The following is a 15,437-nucleotide window of genomic DNA, read 5'->3' on the forward strand; positions in this document are numbered from 1 at the left end:
ATAAAGAGTCAAGAAGGACCCCTAAGGTAGCACTGCCCAACAGAACTTTCTGTGATGATGGGAATGTGCTATATTTGTGCTATCCAACAGTATCCACTAGCCACATATGAGTATCAAGTGCTTGATGTATGGTTAGTGCAACTGTGTAACTGAATTTTAAGTTATGTTTAATTTTAATTAATTAATTGGCATTGAAATAGCCACCCTTCATAAACCCTAGCACTGTCTGCCAGAAGCTCATCATAAGGTAATAGTATCATTTTATGGAGATATTATTCTCCAGCTTTTAGATCAGAATTTCTGTAAGTTGTTTTAATAATCACCTTCAATGTTTTAATAATCTAGTTTAAACTAATATGATGCTTAGCATGAGTTGTTTTAATACTTACCTTTAGATGTTTTAATAATCTACTTTAAATTAATATTATGCTTAGAATGAGTTAACAACTAAGACCCAGCTAAGATCCTGACATTATAGTTACAAATTATATAATACAGAACTTGAATAAATAAGGCTTTATTATTTTATAGTTTATATATATATATATATATATGTATACATGCTGAAATAATTGAAAGTAACTCTGGCTGGGAATTAGGATAAAGTCTTACTTATATCTGGATGAGGGTCCTTTGGGGTTCATTTGGATGACTGTAATAACTTTACAAGTATCTAGGACATTCCTGAATCCAATGGCATAGGCATTAAAAATTGAAATTTTAATTTGATTAAAGTCACTTCCTCAAAGATGAATTTTTTCCACTCATTGTTTCCACTAATTCTCTCAACAGATATTCACTGACCACTTTGCATGCCATTAATATGCTGGAAGCTCATGATGTTATGGAATAGAGACTTTCAAGAGAGTGATATATTAAATGCAAAGAGATATGGTAAAATAAGGACTATAAAATGTTCAACAAATTTGGCAAAAATAAGTCACTGGTGACTTTGAAAAGCTTACAGTCTAATGAAGGAAATATGTAAGTGTTAGAATAGAGGAAACATACAGAATACCTTATTTTTTATAGGGGTGGAGATGGGAGAATTCTTCATTCCCATTTCTCCCAATGGCATAAAATAAACAAATAAATAAAAATCCATATGATACTTAAAGGTAAAAATTCTATGAGATAACATAATTGCTTCCCAAGTTCAGTTTATAGAGTAAATGCTGCAGTTCTGTACAAACTTCAGCATAACGAATGAGAGCAGTTTCTAATAAGACCACAAGATGGAAATGTCCATTATGTGAAAGTGACTTTTTTTTCCCTCTAAATTAGTATGAGAGGGAATATAGAAAAAGGTGTAAAAGGTTATAGAAGGTTGATTTTAAAAGGTATATTGAGCCAAGTGATTTCTAAGGTCACTCTACAATCACTTTCGCACCACAGCCAGCCTAGTTGCCATTCAGCATTAGACGGCACAACTTCTAAAGCCTCTCTCTAACCCCCAATGTAGATTAAGTGCTTTGCCAGGGTTTTCAAGGATCTACACCAGAGCACATCATCATGTATGTACTATGCTTATTTAGAAACTGAACTGGAGAACAAGAACAATGTCTAACTTATTTATGAATGCTCTGTACTTAGCAGAGTGCCTAGTATTTCTTAGATACTTAATACATATTTGCTGAATGGAGGGATGCACAAATGGAAAAGTTTTATAAGATAGTATAAAATAGATTAATTATTCAAGATTTTTTATAACTGAAATTTGTTTGAAGTCAGAAATAAAGGATATCAGAAATAAAAGAATTATGAAATTAAAATTTCTTTTAAAAAACATTAACTTTTGCATGTCTTTCATCTCTGCTGAAACATCCAAGTTAAGCACCATCATTTTATACCTAGACTAGTCTAAGAATTTTCTATGTCAATCTTCCAGTAGATACATTTGCACCCTCTCTAATCAATTCCTACTGAGCAAAATAATTTTTCTAAAACATTAAATGTTAGACTATTTTATCCGTTTGTTTAAAACCCTAAAATGGCTTCCCATTGTTCTTTAAAACTCTATAATGGCTTCCTGTTGCTATAATGGCTTAGAAGACCAGGTAAAATCAAGACCCTGTCTTCCTCGGCAATCTCTTCAGTACCATTTTTCCCCTCAGTCTCTGTCCTCCAATCTCCATGGCCTTATTTTGGTTATCTTAGTATGCTCTATTCTTTCTAACATTAGGGTCTTTGCATATACTGTACCCTTTACCTGTAACTCTCTCTTCCCAACTGTCACTATCTAGTTAATGTTCAGGCTCAGTGTCTCTGCCTTAGGAAACCTTTCCCTGATGCCACAGGATGTGTTATCATCCACTGTGTATCTCCTCATAGTATTTATAAAAATCATAATAAATAATAAATTGTATAATCAATTGTTTTCTGTCTTTCTTGCTAGAATATGAAGTCCTTGAGGTCAAGGAGTTGGTCTTCTTTGTTCACTGACTAGAACAGTAGCCGGCAGAGAAAGGATTTAATAAATATTTGTTGAGTTGAATAAATGACAGCAAAGCTGTGTGTATCTTTTTAAGTGCTACATACTCAGAGGCAAATAGTGAACTTGGCACATACTAGGTGCTCAATAAATATTTAAGAATCTGAATCAGCATCACCTGAGCTTAAATTAATAATTCTTCACCACTGCAATCTTACCTTAGTAATCTAAACTCTTTGTATGAAATGAAACTGACTTGGGAAAAGCAGTCAGTAAGATTTGAAGATTGTTTTTAAAGTGTTTAAAAAGGATGAAAAACATACCTTGAGAAATGCCCAGGCAATTTTTCGAAAGCCACATTCTTGGTTTTGAACTTCAGTGTTATTCTTAATTTCATCCATGCTTAAGAAGTCAAGAATCTGTAAGTAAGTATAGAAAAATTATTTCACAGAATACTAATCTACCTAAAATTTAATATTTTCTAACAATACATGATTAAAATTAAAAAAAATTGTATAAAGATGTTTCCCTTACAGGGAGGAAAAACATTTTTATTTCATTTCATTCATCTTTAAGTTAACTCATTCAGTTAATGAGGGTCCATTTTTTGACCATTTTATCTTTTATTAATAATATTTCATTAAGATTTATTTCAAACCCAAGAAAAAGTTATTAATTACCTCAAATATAATCTAGGTACAAGAATGCTAGGCAAAGAATTCTTGAACTTTGACTACAGGAACACACTTGCAAGGATTGTTTAAAAAACTCATGGCCTTATCTCTGGATCCTTCCTTGATCACTTTCCTGAAGTTGGGGATTTTCCCTTTGAATATATGTTGTCACTAGGCCTCTCAAGAGGATTTCTTTCATATCCACATCCTATCTGGATATTAAAGCTCATGGATTTAAAACCAACCTTCCACAGAGACTGTTAGTATTCTAGGCACTTGTCAGACTATCACTTTGGACCTTATTGGTGCTAATCAAAAGCTCAGCTGAGATAAGAAATCTTTACAGAAGACTGCTTAACAAATAATAAACACCATTCATGCCTCTTCTTTATATACCTAAGTCTGTCTTCAGAAGTAATACATGTCCAGTGAAAAACCACTGACAATGTAAGAAAACACATGACAAAATAAAATCAACTTGTAATCCAGACCCACAGCTGATTAACATTAACATATGGTTCATAGGTTTCTAAACCTTTTTCTGTGTGTTCTTAAATATGTGTGTTAGTACAAATGCTATTTTGCAAACTATTTTCATATAATATGTAGTGGGTACCTCTTCAAGTCAATACATAAATATGAATATCATGTTAATGGAGGCACAGCATTTATTATAAATACCATAAATTTAATAAAAAACAATTTATTTAACCAAACCCCTTACTGATTTGAAGAGATTGGTCTCCCTAAAATTTTTGCTATTACAAAGTGTTTAAATAAATACCCTTGCACACACATCTTTATTTGGTTTTGTTATTATTCCCTTAGGAGAAATACCTAGAAGTGGAATAATGATTTCAAAGACTTCTCATTGATATTATCAAGTTGTATTCAATAAACCTTTAAAAAGTTGATATCAAAACCTTTGTATCATTAAAATGAGTATGATAGAAAATAAGTAATGACAAATTTTTGTGATAAAAAGTTTCTTGACATACAAATAATGCTATTTTTAAAAAATCACACTTTGGTATAAATCACACAACATGATCACAGATGCAAATAGTTAAATATTTGTATCATAAACCTACATAGATCATCTGAAAGTTAAGGACCACAAAAAGAAGTAATTGCAAAATCAGTCACTGGCTTTGGTCATGCCTTACTTATTCACATGCTAAAAGTCCCCATCTTGCTTAAATTGAGAGAGAGGCTTTCTCTGCTTCCCTTTGCTTATGGTGAGATCATATGAAATAGAGAAAAGATGTGGTATTTTAGTTTCAAGCTATCTTCACATACAAATTATCTACACTTAAAACTGGAGGAACCTTGGGGAAATCATTATACACCCTGAACCTTGACTTTCTTTGCAGTAAAAAATTAGAGTAACAAATTAGCTCAAAAGCCATCTACTCCATAAAGCTTTCCCTGACTACTCTGAAACTCCACTAACCCCTCACATCTAAGAAATTCTACCTCATTTGGTTATGTATTACATTGTATTACTCAAGTGATCTGTGTATGTTCATCTTTTATTTTTCTTGGTAGTACAAAACTCTTGGAGAGTCAATGAGTTTACACTTTTGTGAAATGGGTTAAGAATGGAGGATTGCAAAGGTACAGGTAAGACCCATCATTTCAGTTAGCAGTCATGGAATTGTAAAGATTAACTTAATACGGAGTAAATCAAACAGCTAACTACTTATGCTAGTAAATGGTCAGCAAATATGCTACTACTTGTATCTCTCACTTATCTCCACAGCATATTACAAACACTAAATACTAAGGATTAAGTTTTCACACTACTTTGTTATATTATTAAACTACTAAAATTAGTAGCTTACATTTGTGCTATTAAAATATTGATTAAAATTTAGTACAAATTGCTCTACTCAATTCATACCTCAAAGAACAGAATGACTTTAGGACTTTCATCAAAATCTCGAAGCAAATAAGGAAAGTTTTCATTAAATATAATTTGTTCTTCCCACTCTGGAAGTCTTGATTTTAACTGTTTAAAATCATATGGCTGGGTCATAATAGGAAGAATATAATCCACAGTTTCTTTCTCATAATAAGAAGAAACAGGGCGTTCACTGTTCAAAAAAAAATTCCATTAGTATTATTCTTTAAGATAATTTTGAGAAAAAAAAAAGTGTTCACAGTGAGGTAACCAAAAATAATGAATAGCCATGATACATAGGGAAAAATTATTTTGATTGTCCATCTAGAAAACTGTAAGTTTATGAAACTTAAAAGTAGTAGTACTTTACCAGCATCTTGCATTTATATACTAATTGTTTACAGAATCATTTCATTATAGAAATACAAAGCAAGAGGTAATGGCTATACCTTTTGCATACAGAGCTGGAATAAAGTACTCCCAAAATCTTAAAATGAATTTGTCATAATATTGTAAAGTACATTTAAATAAGAAAATGAGCACAAGATTGTAAACCCTTAGAGGTGTGCCATACTGAATAAATCAATGAATGACCTTTTTGATAATCTTTATGTTTCCCATCCCTGCCATCTTTCTGAGCACATATTTTTTTGAAGTCTAGTATAATCATTTAGGTTATTGTACTTTTTTTATTTGGGCCTTCAAGCATGTATTAGATAGAGAGTAATATTAGGAAAAAATTAAATTCAAGATTTATTTACCTCACCTGAGGCCCAAGTAACATATTTACTCCAAAAGAAAATGTGTAATTAGACAACTAAAGCATTTACAGTATAACATACAATGATTTACAGTGTAATTTAAATACCATAAATTAGTCATTAAGCTTGATAGAAGCTCTCTCAACTCCCCTCCACTTAAAATGAAGTACTGAATTAACAGATGTCCATTTCTTCTATAAAATACATGATCAATATAAATGGTTGATAAACATCTACAACTAATAAACTATCTCTAATACAAATCCATAGATACATTTCCCTTGATTTTCAAAGGCAGAAAAGAGAACTTTTACTATAGACAGTTTTGATTTCAAGGGTTGGCTATGCAATTTAAAAAATTACCTATCATCTTTCTTGACATATTGACCAGTATTCTCATCAACCACATGAATTTTTACCATCGGATGAGAAATCATAAAATTTGACTTAAGTCTATCAGTTCGGTGAATGTAAACTCCCAGGACAAGGTCATCATCGAGTAAACATTTGGGATAAACTGGACTATCTCGGTTTGTAACTTCATGAACACCATCACCGTCAGTGTCTTCATTATCATCTGAAATTGCATATATGGAAGAAAATCAACTTTACAATGGTTCCCATAACAATATATTCAACAATACATATTTAATTTACATATAACCTAATGTTTATGATCCATGATTGTTTTTGTTAACAAAGGAATTTCAAGGGATTAAAAAAAAAGCCAGACAATATCAGACTACATTCTGAGAATAAAATACTGCATTCACTAATGAATTAAAATAGGGTAAAGAATCATTCTTTTTTTCCCTAACAAGAACCAACAGTACAAAAAGAAAAAGAGGAGAGCCAAAGACAAAAAAGTAATTTTATCAAAGTATTTTCTAAGTGGAATATGTATCACTCAGTTCATTTATAACTATAATTTCTGCTTCTAGGTAGGATGTAGTTAAGTCCATGCTTCTGGTAACAACCTGGAAAAGCCAAATGCATTACAAAACTCTTACGGTTAAAAGTATCAGGAAAGTAGAGAAACAAAGTACAGTAGATGAATTAAAATTCCAGAGAGGGAGAATCATTCAGAAGCAAACAGCTGATTTAGTCTCTGGGAACATTTGCTGATTCAGGGTATGGGCTGAGGATCAGGGTCTGGCCCAGGCCAAAGGTCACCACTACTGGTAGAAAGAGTAATCAACAAAACTTTTAGTGGCTGCATGGACTTACAGAGGTAATATTAAAGATTTGAGGGCCTCAAACACATAGCCAATTTTCTTCACAAAACTGAATTCTGAGACTGTGAGTGGCTAAAGAGGTGCTGAAATCTTCCAGCCTTAGAGTACTAAGAAACAATAACCCATCAGGGAGGAGGACCTGAAATAAAATGGGCAAAGATGAAGCCCTAGAGGGCATGCCAATTTATATATACCTATAGCCACTTTTTACCTGGGATCACTTACCAATTTTGGGCGCAGCTAGAGGTTGGGAATCCAAGCGTGGCCCCTGGCAGAAGGTCCCTACTGGGGGACAGAGAAACCAGCAGAGATTTTGGCGTTCATGTGGGGCTGGAGTGACAAAATTGGAGACTTCAGGGGCTCAAACACATGGCCAGTCTCCCTTTCAAGACATATGCCAAAGTTTGAAGCTACATGGGGTAGAAGGCTAACAAACTAAGCCAAAAGCCTCTGAAGGGCAAAACTGAATCTCCCAGTGTCTGTTAGAGCTGAAGAGACAAATACCTACCAGGGTCCCAACTCAAAACACTTGGAAGGCCACATCCTAGGAACAAGGTGAATCAGAGATAAAGTCTTACCAAAACCACAAACCAGCCCTGACCTAGCTCAATTTCTGATTGATTAACATCAGTTGCCCACCCTACCTGCCTAGGAGAGAAAAGAGGAATATAAAATCATCCAGATCCCCTAGGGTTCTAGATACAATGTCCAGCATACAATAAAAAGTTACTAGACATGAGAGGCAAAACTATATGACCAACAACCAAGAGAAAAAAACAGAAAACAGATACAGACCCAAAGATGATACAGACTGGAGTCAGCATATAAGGATTTTAAATAACTATGATTAATATGCTCAAGAAAATAAAGGAAAAGATGGACAAAATAATTTTTAAAAATGGAGACTTTCTACAGAGAACTGCACTCCACTTAAAAAAAAAAAGAACAGGCACTCTGGAACTGAAAAATACAACATCAGACATCAGACATTAAGAACTCAAAAATATGTTTAATAGCATCCTGGACACAAAGGAAGACATCATTACTGAACCAGAAGAAAGATCAATATAAATATCCAAACTGAAACATAATAAAAAAAGGAAAAGAAAACAGGGGTAAAAAAATATAAGTTACACGTGGGCATACTAAAAAAAAATGTGAATTTATAATCTAGAAAAAGAGGAGAGAATGGTAAAAAAGCCATATTTAATGAAATAACAGCCAAGAATTTTTTGCAACTGATAAACAATTTCAACCAGTAGACTCTAAGCAGGGTAAATTTCAACAAAACTGTATTTAGGCATACCATTATCAAACATTGAAAACAAAGACACAAAGAAAATCTGAAGAGCAACCAGAGGACAACAGAAAGACAAAAAACCTGTTAAAGGGACAGAAATAGGACTGCTACGGGGTACAGAAATGATGGAAGACAATGACAACTGTATGATTCTTTAAAGTACTAAAAGAAAACAAACAGCACCCTAAAATTCTATATAGCAAGTATGTTTCAAAAATGATGGGAAAGTAGACACTCTAACACAACAAAATCTAAGGGGATTAACAGGCCTATACAAAGAGAAATGCTAAACTGAGTTTTTCAAGCAGATGGAAAATGGAAATTAGGGAAATGGTAAATTTGGGGATGAATATAATTTAGTATCAGCTGTACAAAAAGGTAGTAACTATAGAATTTACAAGTTTAAAATATATGTAGAACTAAAATAAGTGATAAGAACCAGTAGGGCAGGAGAGGGATAGATACAGAAAAAGCACGAAATGGTGTTAAACTACTGTAATGTTCTAGCAGTGTTGGGGAAGTGTATTTTGCAAGGAATTAATTTGTATTATACTACAATAAGTAAAGGACAAACTTAATGTTCTCCATAGTAACAACAAAAAAATTGTAAAAGAATGTAAAATTAAGTTAATACAGGGAGAAATTTTTAAAAATAACTTGAATAATTCAAAAGAAGACAAGGAGAAAAAGGAACATAAAACAGATGGACCATACAGAAAACAAGCACTGAAAAGATAAATACAAGGACAGTGAAAGACCCAGCACATCACATTTATTGAGAGCCTGTCCCCAAGGAGCTCACAGGCTGGGACCAAGATCCCACATATGCTGGCCTGGGAAAGAAAAGTAAAGGCAAAAAGGAAGGCAATAGAGACACTGAGACCTAAGCAAATGGGGTGCAAACCAGGCACAGACAGAGTGTAGGGGGTGGAATGAGAGAGGAATGGAATGCTACCAAGCCCTGCCCAGACCTGGGGACCATGGACCAAGCACAGGTTTAAATGTTACCCCTCCCTCACCAGGTTGACACCACCTAGGGGTGCACCGTGAGTGGTGACGGAGAAATGAGGATGGGAAAACTGTACTATGTAAACTCAAACCGCAAGTAGACATTGAGGGTAAAACAAATTATGAGAGATAAAGAAGGATATTGAATAATGATTGGTTTTATATACTGAATGCTTATGTCCCTACAAAATTCATATTTTGAAATCCTAACTTCCAATGTGACAATATTAAGAGGTGGAACTTTTAGGAGGTCATGAGGGCAGAGCCCTCATGACTGGGATTAGTGTCCCTATAAGAGACTCCTTACCCTTTGCATTATGTAAGGCTACAGTGAGAGGATTTCAGTCTGCAACCAGGGAAGTGGAATCTCAGCAGACACTGAATCTTGACGGTATCTTGATAGTGGATGCCCTGATCTTGGACTTCCCAGTCTCCAGAACTGTGACAAATAATAAGCCATCCAGATGCACAAGGATGGCCTAACACTCAAGTAACAATCTCTTTAGACTGACTCAACCTGTGTCAAAATCATGGGTGCTTGGGGGAGAAGGGAAAACTGAGACGCTGCTTCTGAAATTTATATGGATGCAAAGGGTAAAGAGCAGTCTATGCAATGCTAGAAAAAAAAGTTGGAATACTTAAACTACTAAATAGCAAGACTTATTATAAAACTATAGTAATTAAGACAGTAGTGTTGGTGCAGTCTAATGTAACAGAATAGAGACCACAGAAACTGATCCACTTACATAGTCATGGTATTTATGATAAAAGTGACACTGCAATACAGAGGGGAAAAGACCCTTTCTTTCTCCAGTAAGTGGTGCTGGTCAATTACATATTCACGTGGGGAAAAATGGGTCTTGACTGCTACCTCTCACCATACACAAAAATCAATTCCAAATGAACTTCAGAGCTAAATATGAAAAGTAAAACAAAAAAACTTTTAGAAAATAATACACACAAAAACATCTTCAGGACTTAGAAAAGATTACTGAAATTAGAGAAACCACTTACTACCAAAGGAAAAATAAATGGATAAATTAGGTTATAGAAAATTTTTAAATTCTGTATTTCTAAAGTTACCAAGAGAAAAATAACAAAACCCAGAATGGTAAGATATTTGCAATATATATATTTTGTATATATATTTATAGCTGAGGAAAGGCTGATATCTAGATACATCAGCCTTTAGAAAAACACAGACAATTCCATCATTTTTTACAAAAATACACAGAAGTCTTGAACGATTTAACAAATGAAGAAAATGAAGTACTCAACAAACATGAGGATGATCAACTTCATGAGTTATCACGGAAACCAAAGCCAAAATGAAATATCACTACACACTCTTAAGAATGACTAAAATTTAAAAATACTGATAATATAAATTTTAGTGAAGATGTAGAACAACAGAAGTTCTGAAATACTGCTAAATATCAACTGATAAACTGACTTTGGGAAATGGGAAGTACCTATTAAAATGAAAAATACACAAATCTATGATATAGCAACTCTACTCCTAAGAATATGCCCAACAAAAATATACACATGCTTGGGAAAAGATGTAAAATATTCATTTCAGCTTTACTTGTAATTTTCTAAAACTAGAAACAACTCAAATGTCTGTCAATACAACAGGTAAATTGTGATACATTCACAATATGGATATCTCTACTGTATAAAACAACCAATAATGAATAAGCTCAACTGCACGCAACAATAATATACATCTCACAAAAATAATGTTGAGTGAAAAAGCCAGACACCAAGAGCACAATATTTATGAATTCTATTTATATTAAAGTAGAAAAACAGGCAAAAATAAACTGTGTTAGATGTCAAGGTAGTTTACCCTGAAGGGCAAAAAAGGGGACTTAAGGAGGCTTCTGGTTGCTAATGATGTTCTGTTTCTTGATTTGGATGAGGATTTTATGAGCATGTTCAGTTTGTGAAAATTCACTAAGGGGCATACTTACAACATGTATACTTTACTATATGTATATCATACTTTAACAAAAGTTCTTAAAATTTAATTTACAGGAATCACAAAACATCATTTGTATCATCCAATAGTAAGTACCATAAATTCTAAAATTGGCTATTTTAGTCCCAATTTTTGGCCAATGAAATGGAAATTGAAAAAAAAAGGATATAAGAAGTAGGTAAAAGATAAGAATTAGAGAAAGTAAGTGAGAGAGAGGAAAAAGAAAAGCAGAAAGGAAGGAGAGAGGGTGAATCAGGCTGAGGAACTGGGAAAACACCATGTTTGACAGAGGGATGAAGCCTTGAACGTATGAAATGATTATTGGTTCTTGACTATTTACAGCTTTTCATAACTGTGAGTTTTAATTATTTGAAGGCTCTAAACTCAATGGTAAAAAGAAATCTTCTGTGCCACAATAGCAACTACAAAGTTAATGTCATTCTAGAATTTTAATATAGATGAATCCAAGAACAAGTACCAAGTATTCTATATTGTTTTTTTTTTAGTTCCAGATTTTCTTTTAGTTTTAAGAACTAAAAGTCCTAGAATCAAGATTTATACTAACACACACACACATTTCATATAGTTGGATAACAAACCTGCTTTAGCCTTCTCTTTCTTTTTTGGTTTGGATTTTGTGTCATCTTGCATGCTGTCGTCTGTACTTTGTTCCATTGAGCATAATTCATCTTTTTGATGAGAATCTGAAGTAACTGCTTCAACTGGAGATTCTTTCTTTTGTTCACCTTCAACTTTGTTATCAGAGATGTTCAATGTACTGCAAATGTAACCCAAGTACAAGCCATTACAGATATATTATTATTATTACTATCCATGGTAAGCAAAGTAAACAGTGAATAGAGGCAAGAATAATCCTAAAATCAGTATTATTTCCTGCTAGGGGACACGTTTTTTATGTGTTAAAATGGTTATGTCAAATTAGTACTATGGGTATTATTTTATATTTGGTGAGGAGTGATATATACCCCATGAGGCAAATTAAACTGAGTTCTAAACTCCAGGGAAAAATTTAATTATTTTATGAACAATGTATTTAGTTTTACGTAGAAGTGATCAAAGCATCCTCACCCAGATGCTAAGTAAATGATTAGTCAACAAGTATATAAATCGCTTTATTTAAAAGCAAAAAAAAAAAAAGTATTCTAAGTTTTTCCTTTTTTCAAGAGGCTTCAGATATTCAAATTTTGATTTCTAGGTAGAAATTAATTGCTTGTGTTTTCCAGTGGCTAATGTGCTATTATTACATTTTCAGAAAGCTATTATTAAAATTTAAATCTGCATCCCATGAACTCATAAATGGGAAGAAGTAGCAGCATAGAAGCACAGTGAGTTGTAGAAAGAAACTAGTCAAAAAGGTGTTATAATTTGTCAGGTAAAAAAACTGCATCTAAATGATAAAAACCTGACTTGATATACATGTATATATTCATATTTGGAAAAAAAGAGGTTGAGAAATAAAAAGATTATAAAGAAATATTTCAAAATCAGTCAATCCAGAAAGCCATGTCATTTTATCACATCACCAAATACTATTATTTAAAGAGAACTAACCATTGCATTGTAAGCCATGGTTTTATTTCAAATTCACCTTATTTAATAGTGATTGGCTATGTAATAAGAGTATGGCTTACAAATTCATACCAGACATAGTAGCTATAAGAGGATTTATAATACACTATGGTGAGCAGCCTATATAAGATAGTCCCAATGATCCCTGCCTCCTGATACTGGTATCTGTGTGTCATATCCTTCCCTTGATTGTGGGCTGGACCTAGTGACCCACTTCTAATAGACAGAAAATGACAAAAGTAATAGATGCTATTCTAAGATTAGGTTCCAAAAACAATGTGACTCTCGTCTTGCCCTCTCTTGAAGACATTATTCTGGGGAAACCAAGTGACCATGTTGTAAGTAGCCCACGTGGAGTACATGCGGCAAGGACTTGATGTCTCTGGCCAAAAGCCAGTCAGAACCTGATATCTGCTAACAGCCAAATCAATGAGCTTCAAACAGCTATGTCACTTGGCAGATCTTCCCGCAGCAATGCCTTGAGATGACTGTAGCCCTGATTGACATCCTGATTGCAGCTTGTAAGAGATCCTGAGTCAGAGGCACCTACCTAAGCCATGCCCAGATTCCTGAACCACACAGACAATAAATGTTTGTTTTATGCTGCTAAATTCTGGGGTAAATTTTTTATGCAGCAACAGATTATATATACTAACATGTCCCTGAGGCATAATCTATTTGCCCTCTTTTTGTTAACCAATGGATGTCTAGCTTTTAATAAGAGGGAAATTATTTTTAGAAGAGGATATATTGGGAAATGGCCCCTGAGCACCAGGGACTAGTCAAACACAGACTGTTCCTACTGAATATTCTACAATGAGAAAATGTTATTTGTGTAAGGGAAAAATGCTATATTCATATATTCAAACAGGTATTTGTAACTCAAAAAAAGGTTTCTATTACTTAATAAGCAGTTTTTAGGAGATTTAAGCAGATTTAAGTAAGTAGTTTCAAGTGAGTAGTCTGGAGCAAGACTGCCATGGTTTTGGCTCAGCTTCTTACTGGTTAAACCCTCAAGTTTCCTCATCTGAAAAGTAGGATAATAATATTACTATCCTCCATAGGGTTGTTACAGGAATAAATGAGATAAACCTTGCAAAGCATTTAGCACATAGTACGGTGCTTTGTAAAAATTAGCTGTATTTATTGTGTCCAAATGAAAGATTGTAAGAAATTTCTTTGTGAAACTACACGTAACACTCAAAAACTGAAAATAATAGAGAATTTTTTTAAGAGCATATTTTATATTTATGAACATAAAATACCTTGTTTCAGCTTTAGACAGGATTGGAACTTTTTTTTTCTTTTTTCTTTTTTCACTGCTGAATTTGTTGTCATGCAATGAAGCATCTGAGTGAAAGTAAGTCAACTGTTCTTTGAGTTTCTTTCTTATTTTCTTCTTAAACTCCTTTGCCATTTCTTCTGCTACTTGGAGTTGGTATGCTTGCATCAGCTCTTCTTCCTCATCTAAATTATTATTTTCCCTTTCTTCATTTGCCTTCTCTCTTTTCTGATGAGCAACACCTGGCTGTGACTTTGTTCGTGCTTTCTGATGTGTAGAATCCACCTTCTCAGGAGTTTCCAGTTCCATTTCTTGTGCAGTCACCTGGAGCACTGTTTTTATAACCTTTTTATTTGTCTTTTCTTGCTTGTCTTCCTCTACACTAACATCATCATCTGGATTTTTTAGTTTGTTTTTAGTGACTGGCATACTCTTCTCTGGTTTACTACTGTTAGTAGCACTTACATCACCACTTTTAGTTTCTTTAGTTTTCTGAAGATTGCATCTAACAGTGTCAAGCTAGGAAAAGAGGATACAGTAACAGTTTCAGCAAAACATAGTTGTGTTCTATAAAGATAAAGCATAATGACTGGTACTCAACAATGTGTAAATTGGGAAGATTAATTTTTTTACTTGAACACAGTGCTACCATTCTAGAGCATCTGACGAGCATTTCCCTAGTTATTCTCTCAGTATTAGATTAGTGATCTCTGAGAGTGACTTCAGATTAAATGAGTTAATTAGGAAAAAGTACTTAAGAATTTTTGAAAAGTGAATTAATCACTCAAATTTCAAATTCTATTTTTCTCTTTGGCAGAATGATCCATACTATAATTGTAAGGTATTTGAGAAATTGCTTTAAAAGACCCACTGAGTTAGAACATTTCAGGTTTCCCATAGAAAATACACACAGGTCATTTACCTTATTTCATAATTACATTTTAAAACTAAAAGTCTACTGTAGGATTACTCTGCAATTAGTCCAAATGTATTACTGAAAATGCTAAGTATTAAATGGTTACAAGTTAAATCAAATGACAGACTAAGCACATACCTGTACCTCTTTTACCAGTCAAAATTATTTAAAATGAGAGATATTTTCAATAGGAAAAAGATAAAAATAAAAAAAGGAATTTTACTAGTTATAAAGTAAGTGTTTTGAGCAATTCCCCAAGGATAAAAAATAGGCAGGATCTATTAAGAAACTACCAGAGAATACTATAGCCCATAGAAAAGACTTCTCCAGAGAAAGGGTGTTTTTGGAGAAAC

The 15,437-nt window shown here is 33.4% G+C and overlaps 1 protein-coding gene across 31 annotated transcripts in view; it reads right to left on the reverse strand.

Annotated features, from left to right (window-relative positions):
• The window catches only part of AHI1 (Abelson helper integration site 1), a 218,430-nt gene that overhangs the window by 190,551 nt on the left and 12,442 nt on the right, over positions 1-15,437 (reverse strand). For all 31 annotated transcript variants that reach the window (XR_005054854.2, XR_012124248.1, XR_005054856.2 and 28 more), the window contains 5 exons: positions 14,152-14,687; positions 11,896-12,074; positions 6,133-6,346; positions 5,009-5,201; positions 2,755-2,850 (listed from right to left, as the gene is read on the reverse strand). Coding sequence is in view for 6 of the 31 variants with exons in the window: in XM_073219641.1 (XP_073075742.1) it covers positions 2,755-2,850; positions 5,009-5,201; positions 6,133-6,346; positions 11,896-12,074; positions 14,152-14,687 (1,218 nt within the window). In the remaining 25 variants the exon portion in view is untranslated. The remainder of the gene's footprint in view (positions 1-2,754; positions 2,851-5,008; positions 5,202-6,132; positions 6,347-11,895; positions 12,075-14,151; positions 14,688-15,437) is intronic.

This window comes from Manis javanica, chromosome 13 (assembly GCF_040802235.1).
Source record: "Manis javanica isolate MJ-LG chromosome 13, MJ_LKY, whole genome shotgun sequence".
NCBI lineage: Eukaryota > Metazoa > Chordata > Mammalia > Pholidota > Manidae > Manis > Manis javanica.